This window comes from Ursus arctos, unplaced genomic scaffold (assembly GCF_023065955.2).
Source record: "Ursus arctos isolate Adak ecotype North America unplaced genomic scaffold, UrsArc2.0 scaffold_30, whole genome shotgun sequence".
In the NCBI taxonomy this organism is placed as follows: Eukaryota; Metazoa; Chordata; class Mammalia; order Carnivora; family Ursidae; genus Ursus; species Ursus arctos.
In genome coordinates this window covers 21802439-21817086 of record NW_026622986.1, presented here as the reverse complement: position 1 = coordinate 21817086, position 14648 = coordinate 21802439, and the positions used below count along the sequence as shown (strand labels likewise).

The following is a 14648-nucleotide window of genomic DNA, read 5'->3' as shown; positions in this document are numbered from 1 at the left end:
AAATATTCTACTGGAGAAAAACAAAGAGAAGACGTTTCACCTAAGAAGCTAACTATCACCCTGTGACCCTTCGCATGAAATTATAAGCGAGTTCTCTGATACGGGTTGTAAATATAACATGCAACTGACAAAAAGCACAGTCTTAAACGATCCTTTACATGCCACTTTCTCTACCCTATTAAGATGCTCGTTGTTTCTTTGATTTATCTGATAATAAATTTTTGATGACTGGTAAGTCTCATAAAATTGCTCTGGTGCTGACTACACTGATTAATAAGTCTGAAGAATCGAAAAGTGTCAGGAATTCATGTGTACGAATAAGTTACTGCCAAACATATATTAGGTATTCCATAAAATATAGAATAAAAAGGTTGATCTGGTAATTTTATCTTGTATCCATTTTCCTATAACAATTTATATTCAGGGTCATCATCATCTTTCGTTGCCTTTAAAAAAAATATATCAATGAAGTAAGTCCACATGGGGGCAAATTCAGGAATTAAACTAAATTTTTAAAAAAGAATGAACTAATATAGACAATAAAACATGTTTCCCAGAAGAAAAAAATCGGAATGAGAAACCATTGCTGGGGCAACTCTGGGATGATCTAGTTTGAATCACTCTCTTTGAGATGGGGAAGCCGAGCATGGGTGTGAAGAGGCCATTTGCCACTGACAGAGCTGAGACCAGAGGCCCACCTCTAGAATCAGTACACACGCTAAGAACAGACTTATTTCCCTTCTTTTTCCTCAGAGCCTCTCTTCACAGTATGCCTGTGTCTCGATGCCACGGGGCATCGTGTGAAAATATGCTCTCCATCTCTGACATCTCTCTCTCTGCTGGGAGGGCAAACCAGCTTTATTACATGAGAACAGAATGCCCTGCCCTGTTATTCGTAGTCTCAATCTTGCCTGTTAAGGTAAGAAAGATGAAACAAAGTTATAAGGGCTCCAGATGTGGTAATTGGAACTCTGGGATGAGACAGGAAATCTCTGACCCTTTACTGAGTAACATGCCAGTAGCTACCACTCAGGACCACAAAGCCCCAGGGAGAAGATTCCATACCTACAAGAGTGGGTCCCATGGCATATGAAGCAGACAGGAGGCACAAAAGCCCTCTTTGTACCATCTTCCCTCTAGAAGATTCTTGTGGTCCGGCGGGTGGTGCTCTGTGTAACTCTCCCTTCTTGAATTCTCTAGCCAAATATGACAAAGCAGGGGGCTTTTTAGGTGCCTTTCCTTCCCAAGAGACCCTTAAATCTTAACCAGTTTCTGTTTTAACATGGTCCACTGTTAAAAGATCAGAAATAAAAACACTGACCCCTCTGCCAGGCGTAAGAGCCTATCCCACGTCCCTAAAATGAAACTGGAGTCCATCTGCATGCTTTGGAGGAACTTCTAACTTCAGAAGCCAAGCTTATTAGGAGAGGCATGGGGGCGGGGGATGGATCAAGTCTCACAGAGTCATTCAAACGTACTCGCTAATAAAGAAAACATGCCTACTGTGAAGCTATGGGGACTGTGGAGGAAAAGAGTAAAGAGGTGGAACACATGGACAGAGGGCTGAATGCTTTTTCTGGGCATCCGAGTGACAACAGTGTTACGGGTTGAACTGCACCCCTATCTGCGCCCAAACTCAACTGCTGAAGCCTTAGCCCCCAGCACCTCAGAATGTCACCATATTGGTGTCCCTATAAAAATGGGAAATTTGAATGCAGACAGCAATGCACAAGCAAGGAAGATGATGTGAAGAGACACAGGGAGAAAACTGCCATCTGCAGGCCAACCAGAAAGGCTTGGAATGGATCATTCCATCAGAAAAAAAACCAACGCCACCGACCCCTTGATCTCAGACTTCCAGCCTCTAAAACGGTAAGACAATAAATTTCTGCTGCATGGCTTAGACAGCCAAACTTGGACAAAATTAGGTATCAGCAGGAAGAAAAAGAAAAAGAAAAAGCCACGTGCTTACTTGGTAAACCTGACATATAAGACAACCAAAACCTCAACGATTATTTATTCTCTATACATTATCTAATCAGATGGAGAATCAAAAGTACGTACAATGTGAAGGTGGTTGAACAGCGTATGTTCCAAGTGAGACTACTTAAAAAGTGGAAATAGTATTTCTTGACTGAAAACTTTTTATACCACGAGTCTTCAAAATACATATAAAATAATATACAAACACAACAGGATAAAATATGAGAAGTTGTTTCCTTAATGGCTGGCAAATAAATTGGAACATCAACAGATGCCTATGAACGTAACTCACAGTTGAGTGTTTTATCTGATAAAACTGATGGAAACTCCTTTCATAATACACATTCTAAGTCAGAATACTTGACGGTATAGATGAACTCTGAACTGCCAAAAATTACCAAGAAAACCCCCTCAAAACTCTCTACTAATTCTCGACCATAATAAGAAACCAGATATCAATAAAAAGCCAGCATATAATAAGATATTACTGTGCAGAGAATAGAAGTCACAGGGGTTTTTTTTATGATAAAAGCACCACTTATTAATTTAGCTCTCAAATAAAAACTGTAAATGCAGGCAATAGCTCATCTTAGCTCGATGGAAAGCATCAAGCATTGAACTTTAAGATTACTGGGAGTTAAAAAAAAATAAAAAGGTTGTCAATATGCAGGGCTGATCAATTTCATTTCATTGAGGAGGTCGATACTTAATAGCTCAATATGATTATATCAAGTGAGTCTCATCTAAGAATAGAACTCTTAATAGTGCCTGAAGAGGAAGTAACCTGACACATTTCCTTCTTCAAGCACAGGCTGAGTCTAGCCTATGTTGATTTTCTTCTTTCAAGTGGAACAAATTATCTATATTCTATTCACCTTAAATTGACACTGTAACAAATCACGCTGTATATTACAGTCCAGCTATACAAGACAGGCTCAATGCAAGCTTGACAGTGAACACACAAGTTGAGATAAGGGGTGGGGACGGAGGACATGACTGCTCTTTAAAATCATATTACATAAAAGTGTGAGGTTCAGAATAAACACTCTTCTCCTTTTGATGCGGAAGTTGTGGGGTTTTTTCCCTTTATTCTAAATGTATTCACAACTTTTTAATGGTAAGTATACTAGTCACTGAATAAGATGCAGAAGGACTGACAGAGCTTCTGCTCATTGGTCAAACCTGACCGAGCCTGTCCCCACAGAGCTGGCAGGCCGGCACATGCTGAACGTGGATTTGTGAGGGAAGCTTCTCCAATCTCCATGTGTAGCCAAGTCAGAGTAAAAGACATTCCAGAATAGGTATAAGATGGGGCTTCCTAGATGCCTTTAGGAATACCAGGCAGCCCCCCAAAGCTGGTTTTTAAATGCTGGCAGGGTTCACCTTAGACCTTTATAGGTTGAGGGGGCAGAGGTCCCTACTGTGACTGCCCCGGAATCCAGGTGCACTGGCAATGTCAAACGGGAAGCATTTTCCATTAAAAAAACTGAACCATTTTGCATGAGCTATAAAATTATAGAAAAATAAAGTTTCAAGAGGCATATAAAAACTTCATGTATAGAAAAAATGGTGAACACGCACCAAGAAAATGGAAAAATACTAACGACCTCTGAAGTATACCTGAATAAAAGAGCTCAACAAGTTAACAGCAGAAAAGCAAAAACCTTTTAAATGTAAATTATGTTAAGCAATCTATCAAAAAAACTTGGAAGGGAGAAAAAATTGTTATGTACTCTTCCTTGCATGATCTGTTTTCCTCCTGCTACCTTAAGAAGGACGTATTAGTTTACCAGGGCAACGAACAGCTCACGGCAACACAGAGCAACAGGTGAGTGACTGTGTCAATGATCCACAGCTGACATTACTGTCTGGACTTATGTCTACTCAGTGGAATAGACACGTCTCAACTCCGTGTGCTGGCAACATACTATCTGGAGAAAAAGGAATGCTGCACAATTTTACCACTGAAAGTCAACATGAGATAAGGGATATGACACGATACCATCCAAAATACACTTTATGGGTTTCCCTTTCCTCTTTGCTATTTCTTAGCGATGTTAGGTAAATGCAACATATTTGCTATTTCTTAGCAATGTTAGGTAAATGCAACATATTTGCATGCAAATAGATCCAGAGATGTCAGAAGTTTGAATCATTTTTTTGTATTATGGAGGAAATGTGATAATACATTTATTAACTTAAGAAAGAACCAAAATATACATATGTAACATCTATAAAGGAAATTTAAATTACCAGGAACCCAATACACGGTCAACTTTTAAAAATAAAAACAATCTTTTATGTCCAAAGCTTTCGGAAAAAAAAGTTGGCTCTTCATTTTCATGTCTACTATAAAGAAATACTGTTTTTCTCTGGCTTAATTTGAGCTATTTTCAGATACAGTAATGAAAGAAAAGTCTACATTTTTCTTGCCTTCCTGTGTCACTATGTAAAATTCACTAACTGCTAGAAAGGTCCTGGAAGTTTAACCCTCTCCTTCATCCTTCTGTGATATTTATAAAACCATCTGCTAGTTCTGTGTATCCATTTATACTTTAGCAGAAAATAGTAAGTTTCGGAGAGTTTTGTTAGATGGGATTTCCTTCCGGAAAGGGCTGTCTCAAAATGAACGACATCACCTACTAGGTTTGAAATGCTGCGGCCTTTTGGTAGACCAGACAGATCTGTCATTCAAGGGTCTTCTAGGTCACTGACGTGGCAGCCATTAGAGGATACGCTAGTGGTTTAATAAAAGCCCATTTACGTCCGCCACAGCCTGTACACAGGTTTGCACACAGCACAGAAAAAAGAAAACATTTCTTAGTTTGAACTGTGCAAGCAAAGTAAGTTCAGAGACGATAACCAACAGATAAAAGTGTTCCTCCTTACAAATCAAACAGGATGACTAATATTTTGCTAGATTCCTAGTGAAAAGAAATTGCCAGCATTTTTCTCATCACTGCCCACCATCCACCAAGTGTTGCTTTGTGAAAATGTTTCCACTAACTGGCATGAATAATCGTAGGGCCAGTCTTCACTCAAGATTAAAGAAGAAAATAAAAATGTGAGCATGGCACCTCCCCCTAGAGACAAAAGCAAGTCACAGGGCAGGAAGAACGACGAGGAAGCATCCTCTGAGTGACGCTGCTCTGGAAATGAGGCTGTAGGACAGCCATGCTTCGCAAATTGCAGCCTTCATGAGCATGCCTGTTTTCCGAATGCCTCTTTCAACCAACACATTTTCAGCTGAACATTTGTCAAACCTCTTCTTTTGTTAAGAGTTAACTTGTCAGCTTTTAAAATGGCTTGCAGTTCCTATCCACCTTCCTTGATGGAAATGTGAAAAGTGTGAGTTACTCCCTTTCACAAAGCATCTTGTCAAGGATCCTGACTCTAATCTGACTTCTCCTCCTGGGGGAAAAAATCTAACTCTGGAAACTTTAACAAGTGGTGACTATTTGATCATAATTCTGCTTCGCAGAAATCAAAGAGGGCACGCAAAGAGAAAACCACCACCAAATACAGAGTTAAGGGGTGACCAGATAGCTCAACCACAACCGGAAAATGCTAATGACCTTGTAGGGTTTGCTCCTCAGCAACACCACTGAGCAAATGACTGTACTTGAACAGAGGGGGTAACATGATGAATGGGTAATGCAAGGACACCAGCCAGTACGTTCCCTTTGCTGGACGTATGAGAAATGGACAAAGAGCAGTCCCCACCGGAGAAATGATGAGGAGGACAGGATGAATGCCCAAAGTGTACTCAACACAACAAGCTCCTGAAACGACACCTCGACATGCTCTGGGCCACACCGACCCCCAGCTCCTCCTGCCCAGGAGCACAAGTTCCTAGCTTCACCTCGTTACATTATCTCAGAGCATTCTAATTCTCCCTGCACGCTGATTTCACTGCTTTGTTTCAAATGTCCACGTCCCCTTCCTGGAGTCCATGAGAGCCTGGAAGTCAGATCATCCATCTTCTCTGCCTGTCTCTGCTCTAGACCCAGAAGGCCTCTGAGGATGTGCCTGGAACACGAAGGTCGCTGTGAAAGTCGACCATGGGCGTGGATGAAAAGGAAACATGCCAGTAAGTACTTCACTGATCTCGCTTAGGTAACGAATCAGTTGGTTAGAAAAATGGAAAAAAGGGAAGGAGATTGATTCATCAGCAATTTAAGGGCCAAAGCAAAATTAAAATACGCTTTCATGGTAGTCTGAAGACCAATATATAAAAAAGGATTTTTGTATCGGAAGGGGCATACGCGGCTTATAGAGGAAGATGTAAGGGAGCGAAGAGTAGAAACTGCAGCTTTTAGAACAGAACACCTAAGATGAAGGTACTGAGTGTGAAATCGGCTTTTTCGGAAAACTGTGAGCTGAGCAGACAGTCTCCTTAGAAGTCATCACAGGCACAGCTTTCTGCTCCAAGGCCTCTGATCAGGAAGTCACTACTTAAAAAAATTAAAGAATGAAGTCGGGTTATAGTTACATGAAGCTCGTGTATACACACAGCTATAACCTTACATGTTACAACTCAGTGAAACATAACGGTGGCATTTTTGTGCAGGTATTTTTTTTTTTTTAAAAAGAGTAAGAGTCTGACTTAGTGTCTTACCTACGTAACAGTCCACGTGTTTGGCTAGTATGTTTGGTGACGGAGTGAGCACAGCGACTACAGGCAGATGGGTGAAGGACAGACAGCTGAAATAGAGAACGGCTAACACTCTTCGTCCCAAGGTGGAGAGAAGAGGAGAATTCTGAGGGAATCTGCCAGGGGCCCTGCCCTTGAGGAGGTCACGTCAAGTGTATCCTCCCCGCAGAGGCTCACGGACTCCTCTAAAAGCAGTGAACGGGGTACGAACTGGTCCCCCCTAAAAGGGGTCAACGACTCTCCTATGCTTACTTAAGCTTTTGAACGTTCATTTCACTGGGTAAAAGGTAACGTCATTCTCCATGAGGAAATCAAAAGGTAAGCTGGTAGGCAAATTGCTTAGCTCACTCTGATCCTCAAAACTAGGATGCTGATGAGAGAGAGAGCCTAGACAACAGATACGTTACTGATAAAACGTCATGCCATATACTGCCTTTCAATTAGCCGACCAATTAACTCAATGAAGGCAATGAACCCCACTCATCTGAAATCCTCACCATGTTCAAATAACCAAAAGTAGCTTATAATAGATAATAAATAGTGTATAATGGTGATTAGTTGTAATAATGACTAATAATGACTCCGAGGTAATACAATATCCATAAATTCACAACTTAATCTTTTAAAATAAAATTAGAATTAGAAGTGCTTTTATATGTAAATACGCTATGTTATAAATTAACGGATGATACAATAAAAGATCGTTAGCCAGAAGAAAAAAGACTATTTTTTCCCAGTTCTCAGTCCAAAAAAGCTTGCTTGTAGATTTTTCTGCATGTTAAAATGTATACAAGGATTTTCTAAAAAGATAACCTACAAACCAAGATCTATGGAGACTGCCATTTACTAACGAAAAAATTAGACATCCATCTAAAATTGACGATAGCAATGATTAACAATTTAAGAGGAACAAAATGAACAATAAGCTGCTAATTTGCAATTATATTTTCACACATTTTCATAATGAACTTAACTAATTTCCAAGGCTGAGCTATATTCATATTTAAAGAAACTACATATAATTGCACATAACTGTGGCTCATGAAACAATAAAACACATTTTATACTCCTCTCGTTTTACTCTTATAGGTAAGGCTTAAGATACATTGCAAATGTCACAGTATTATCTTAAAAGAAATCTAAACCACGCTTTCCGCTGCTTTCATAGATGAGGATATGCGATCATTTAAGCAATTCTAGTCTGTTTGGTTTTAATGTCATTGTTCTTCACAGCTTATCTTCTCTGGGATTCTGCCCCATGGAAATAGGACCAAAACAAGTACTGGATGTGCCCGGGAACCAGGAACATGGTATATGGGAGCAGGTCCAGAACCAGAGCCTGTCGTGTATAGACAGGGATTCTGCGCTGTTGGTTAATCCTGACCCACTGCCCCAGCATAGATTCAGCGAGGCCTGCATTGAGTGGGGGGCATTGTTCTGATCCCAAAAACGTAAGCTCTTAACTAAACGTGACCTTTAATGATCCTCTAGCTCTTCTTGACTAGCTGGAATGTTAACTTCTCAAATGCTGGGGCTGTACACAAAATCAGACGAAACCGGACTATGGGTTTGTTATTGTTGTTTTTTCCAAGTCTCTTCTATATTTGCTTAGAACTAGAGGAGACTAGATTTCAGTATTAAGGATCACGGAAGCATTGGGAAGAATGATCATTTCAATTTGGGGGCGGGGGTCGGATGAGGGGGAAATGACGTCAGAAGATACAACAATAGAGCAAGTAGGGGTGGAAGAGTTCCTGCAGACCCTGACGCAAGCAGGAACAAATAGGTGGGGACAGTTAGGTCTGGGCCTGGCTCCCCACAAGCTGTCCTTGACTCAGGGCAAGGACTTGAGGGATTTTGATGCTGTGACTTAAGCTAGCTGATTCCTCCTCTTTTTCTGCCTTTTCTTTTTCTCTTAGAGAGATTATCATCTTGCTAGAGTAAAAGCTTCTGAAGAATAGAATGATTCCCTAGTAGTCTCTCCTGATTCTATAAATAAACCGCTTAACAATTTTGTTCATAACATTTGTTATTTTTTGCATTCAAAGGAGAGAAAAGTATGTGCTGATCTTAATGTGTCTGGTGGATTTCGCTAGTGCCTTGAACATTCAACTAATTTAATACCTTAAAATTTTTCTAAACTAATGTGGTATAAATTCCCTTTGAAAATATCAATTAAAAATCATCTATAAAAAACAGAGACAATCACTACATGTGGTTAATAAAACATCTAAAAATACTATAAGCTAACTGCCACCAATATGACAATGCCATAGGATAGTTTTTATAAATGGTGTAATTACAAATACTATAAAATGACAGTCTACTATTTTAGAGAATCACAGTCTACTTACTACTTGTACGTCTCAGAACGGATATATTCAAAAACATGGGACACGCCAAGCTGGAACTGGTCGGCAATTGGGGTAACCCAGGGATTGTTCTCTGCTTTGAACACTTGCTTCTGACCAGTTAAATCCAAGTTTCCTGAAATGATGGAAGGAAAGAGGAAAAGGTGAAGTTCATTTCATCCAACACAAATCAGGTCTAGGAATCCTGCCCAGTCACCACAGCACAACCTCAAGTACCTTGTGGATCATTTGATTTGATTTTTTAAAAATATGTTACTTCAAGTCCTCACTGGCATGAAAGCAATGTTAGTCCTAGTACTCTGGCTAAAGACATTAGGAAAGAAGAGAGGGAGGGAGAAAGGGAGTGGGGGGACAAGGCAGAAAGGAAGTAAACTTGGAAGGAGGTCTTGCAAATGCTTTCTTTTTCTAGGTATTTGTTACAGAGAAGAAAACGACCCAACCAAGATTGAAAGAAACAATCATATCAGAACGTCCTGAAATTCTACTTGACAATGTACATCACCACTTGTCCAATCTGATCTAAACCCAATCCAATCAACACCACTATTCATCAAAGCAGAACATGAGTGAAGGAAGAATGCTACCCAAGTAAAATTGTTACTGCATTCCTCAGGTACCATGAGCACATCACAGAATCAGCACTACATGAAGCGCATTAACATGGTCATGCTAGAAGTTCACATCTGTATTGTCCTTATCAGTTGACCAATTACCTTTAAGAAAAGCACTTCTTCATTTGATTCTCCAGCAACCCCTAAGGTCAGTCATTGACATCACTTTATAGGTGAAGAAATGGAAACACGGCAAAATTACGTAACATGTCCAAGATGGGAAAACTTAAGAATGGGGATGTGAACCCAAGGCTCTGACTCTAAATCTCGTATTGTTTCTAGAGTATCTGGGGAAACTATCAGGTTACACGTCCTAGATCAACCAAGGATGAGTTAAGGAAGGGGCATAAAAACCCAGTAAGTGCCACCCATCTGAATATCATCTGCTAGTAATCAGTTGCCTTTTTTTGTTTGCTTGGCATACTCAAAAATGGAAAAGGCTATGTGTGAAAGAGCTTCCCATCACACACTTGCCTATGCAAGAGACGGGAACAGCACGGTTATGGAGCAGAGATGTATGCAGTTTACCTGGCAGGAGGCTCACCGAAGGCCTTGCCTTGTAAGCTCTACTGAGGAAGTCCATTTTCAGACCTCCAGTCTACAGGCCAAGGCTACGTAAACATAGACACCCAGCAACTATTCTTCCCAAGACACATCCAAAGAACCATGTTTGTCCTGTTTTGAAACTCTACTTGCCAATATTGTCATAAGTGATAACTCAAGACAAGGAGAACACATTCTGGGATGCAGGTGTACCCTGATGCATGTAATTTCCTAGCTGACCTGGGTTTTAGAAATGAACAAACATTTTTACTGGGAAAACGATGTAATATTTCTTCTTAAAAGAACTGAGAGTTTCAATCTGTCTCCTTTTTGTTAGATGAACTAGGGAAAAAAAAAAAAGAAGAAGACCAATATAAAAGTGATTACAATTTAATAAAACGCTTTTAAAGAAAACTATTACCAAATATTACGAGTGAGTAATTCATCATGATCTTTCCAGAGCTACTTAGAATCTGTTAGTGTTAAGTACAAAAATTAGCAGATAAATTTCTCTCCAAGATTATCAATATTGTCAATTTCCTCATCTTAATGGTTAAACATCATTAGTCAGATATTAAATCATTTGGTAAATTAATGGGCTTTATTCTCTAAACCATGAGTCAGAAAACTGCCTAGGGCAAATGAAAATCCCAGAGCTGCACCAATTCTCTGCTGAGCTGGGTATCTTATAGGCACTGGGCTATTTGTCTGTATCTTCACTTGGGGAGGGCTTTTGGCTTTCCAAGAATAGAATTGATCTCTTGTTTCAAATCCTCTGTAACTCCTATCTTCTTCTAGGATCTTGTTTGCTATACTCCACGTCCCCGTTCTCTCTTCCACATCATTCTCTTATTACTTTTTTCCCCAAGTTCCACTTTTCCTAAAAATGAGTACGTCTGAAAAAGCTTTCCATGTAAAAATTACTCTAAAAAGTTCTGTACTTCTTAAGTGTTCTGTGTTAAATGCACAGTGAATAGGTTACCCACAGTTCTTAGGAAGCATGGTCATCGAGGGAAGGGCTCACAAGCCAGACATCAGTAACCATGGCGTAGCAGGTCACTAAGAAGTTGGGGGGTGAAGGCACCAGAAGAGGAACACCTCTCTTAAAACATTTGCCTAATAAACAAGCTATGCTTACATATCTTCCTGCCTCTAGGGCCTGCCCACCGATATCAGCATGAAATCAACTATGGAAAAAAACAAACAGAGACATCTGGAAAAATATATGTATTCCAAAGTGGCTAAGCAAAGGAGGAAGAGAAGCCATGAAAAGCATGAACTGCATAAGGAACCAAAGCAATTCCTAAGCAAAGGGATCTACTTGTTAGTGGCTACTCTGACCTAAAGATCCTTCCTCCCTGTTGCCCCAAATTTTTTATCCTACTGAGAAACAGAGTCTGAATTTCTAATGGGTATAATTTGATCTGATGAACATCCAGGACCACGAATTAACTCAACTGATTGCTTTCCTCTTAACCTTTGGTTCAGACTGGGATCACAGGGATACTGTTCTTTAGTTTGTGGAAGAAGAGCAGGGGGAGGAGGAGAGGGAAGTAGGAGCACTGAGCACTTCTCACTGCGCTGTATTTTCAGGGCCCTGGGTCAGTGTGAGAGCACTGTGGACCAGGGAAAGGCTCTAGGAAGGAGGACCCCCACACCCCCTCGCCGGCAATCCTCAGTTACTCTAACTTTGCTCAGGGACGATGTCCATGGGACGGTAAAGAAAGAGGACTCTCTTCCTTCCTGGGCTGTATCATAAGCTCCCTTCCACCAAGGTTCAAGGGTTGCCCCAAGAATGCAAAAAGTACAGGTATACTATGAGCAAAGCAAATTTTAATGGATCAGCTTTGAACCTGAGGTCCAGGTACATATTTCTGGGGAAAAGACGAGCCTGCTTTCTACCACCTACAACCTACATACCCACTTGGGAACGTACACGGCCTCTTGTTAACTTATTAACAGCCTCTTGTGAAGCCTGCGAGCCTTTTTAGTGGTAATCCTCTGAAAATCACGTACTCAAGTTCCATGCTCCCTGACTGCCACACATGGAAGACAGAGCTAGGGGAATAATGCCAAGAAAGGTCAGCCGTGTTCTCTGGGCCCTTTTGTCTGAAGCCTCTAACCCCCTGGAGATCTGTCAATCCCTAGCAATGTCTCTATTTAAGTGCTGTCAATGGAGACAGAAGAGGCAGAGGGGACTGCGAATGACGGCTGCTAAGCAGAGCACGAAAGAGACGCTGGATGCAGGCCAGACACACACGCTTTGGGGAAAATACATGTGAGAATCGGGGTACCCACAAAGGACTACGGGATAGATCTTCACGAGCATTTCCATTTCCCTTCACACTCACCTGTGCATTCCAGCTGGAGGGGGAGGGGGCCCAGGTTAGCCTCCCCCACCCCCATTTGTTTATTTTCCTATGGAACAACGCTACTGAATCAGAGGCCCAGGTCTTCCCAGGGCTACCAGGGATGGAGGTCACTCGAGAAGAGCGATTCAGGTTCCCTGGAGGAGAAAGCCCCCCCAAAACGACAGCTCTGTGGTCGAAGCTATGCTTGCTTTGTAACAAAGAACCATGAAGACCGTGTTCAGCGTCCATGGCCAACCTGAAAGCAGGCAACTCCTGCTGGTGACAGAGACGGAAATGGCACGAGCCAAGCCAGGCACGGACTCTTCAGCGTGATCACCGGGCTTGGCATGATAGGACGTGCTTATTTTTGTTTTTCAACTTCAATTCACCGGCGCAGAATACAAGACTTGCCTCCGCGCGGCTGTAATCCTCCCAGCCAGCTCCCTGCCTCCGGCTTTCCGACCGCACGGCGCGCCGGGCCGGAATGCAGCAATTTCAGAAGGGGGTTAATATCATTAGAGTAAAGCTAGGCCATTATACTGTGTGAAAAGATGACACCCATCTCGTATCAGCCTAGCAACAAGTTACCCTTGCCTCGGCAAAGCTCATCTGTCAGCTGTCGGAGGTAGGTTCCCTTTTAAGTAATAACATGCAGGAAGCATCTCAGCCCGCTGTCAGTCAGGACGCAATCCCCCTCGCCACCGCACGCTTCAGCGCGTCTAGTTAGGCGCCCTCACCCAGCTCCTTTATTAGAAGCCGGAGCGGCGCTCTGGTGGTGTTCTAACAAGGATCAGGCAGCAGGATTAAGCACTGTGACAAAGAGGATCTAATAAGCTAGAAAGTGGTGCATCTGCAGACACGCTGGCTGGCTCGCAGACATAGATTCACTCTGCTCCCTCTTCAGTGGGAAGGCCCAGGCCACAGGGGAAGCCAGCCAGCACCGTGATTAGCGGTGACCCCCTGACCGATGTGGCTATGAAGATCATATATCACTCAGAGCTGTATTCTGCAATTGCAAATTGGATTTTCCATTTTATTACCTGCAAAAAGGACCACATATGCTTCTCTGCGGAGCCTCTGGTACAGTAAGCTTTGCCGTGCGCCCGTAATTTTGTAAACACTAAATCATGCAAAACAATCGTTCTCCTTGCTGCTTACAAATGGGATCGAATGCAATAGGCAGTTGAGGCCCCATTAATAAACAAGGTCATTTTCACTTATGGAAATGGGTTATTTTCATAATCACCCTGTTAAGAATTCTTCCTGAGTACTCCAAATCCTGAAACATGTGGCCAGTAAACATTATTTATCATATATTAAGCAATCCAGAGGATCTGGGCAAATTTTTCACGTCATCAAAGCAGCCCTCCCTCCCTTTGTAATTCCAAAATATCACAGAGCGCTTTTTAAATTAATTCGCTCTCAAAGCCAGGTGCTCGCTCACCGAAATCTAAGGCCATGGTCTAACAAGGTAAAACTAGCAAACCGTGGCTGATTGGGTAGTCTATCATTAGGGTACCAGATTTGCCCACACGCAGGTAATTGATTTGCCGTGGAAGGGGTCTAGATGGGATATTATGACAGCTGAGAGATCACCTCTGCTCCTCGGTGAACGCACACACAGAAGAGAACCACAAATGACTCCAACACAAAATAAAAGCTACGTTTAGGGCCGCTCCATACATAAAGAGATATTCTACACATAAATCTCTGTAATTCTTATTACTACATGCTACACCGCTAATTACAGAAGTCCATGATTACAGTTAACAACGGAAGATGGAAGGTTCCTACTTTCTCCCTTCTTTAGCAAGACACTTCACTGAGTGGAAAATGATCATAAGGATCATAAAATAATGCTGACACTGTAAGAGTAAATGTTTGTAGCAATAAAACACTGGAAACAAGCAGAATGTTCACCAACAGGTAAGCAGAGCAGTGTATGTTCCAGCCCTACAGTTATGAACATGAATGGAATAGATGTATTTACATGTATTGGCCTAGAAGGAGGTCTACAGTATAATAATTAAAAAAAATAAGAGTATTCTAAGTTTGGTATGATTTAATTTTTGAAAAAAAAAAAAAAAACCAAAAATCATATATATGCGCATGAGTGAATGTTTATGTGAAAAAG

The 14648-nt window shown here is 41.5% G+C and overlaps 1 protein-coding gene across 1 annotated transcript in view; it reads right to left on the bottom strand.

Annotated features, from left to right (window-relative positions):
* RSU1 (Ras suppressor protein 1) overlaps positions 1-14648 on the bottom strand; it is a 187860-nt gene that overhangs the window by 74334 nt on the left and 98878 nt on the right. The window contains exon 8 of the mRNA XM_026479004.4: positions 8992-9124. Coding sequence (XP_026334789.1) covers positions 8992-9124 — 133 coding nt within the window. The remainder of the gene's footprint in view (positions 1-8991; positions 9125-14648) is intronic.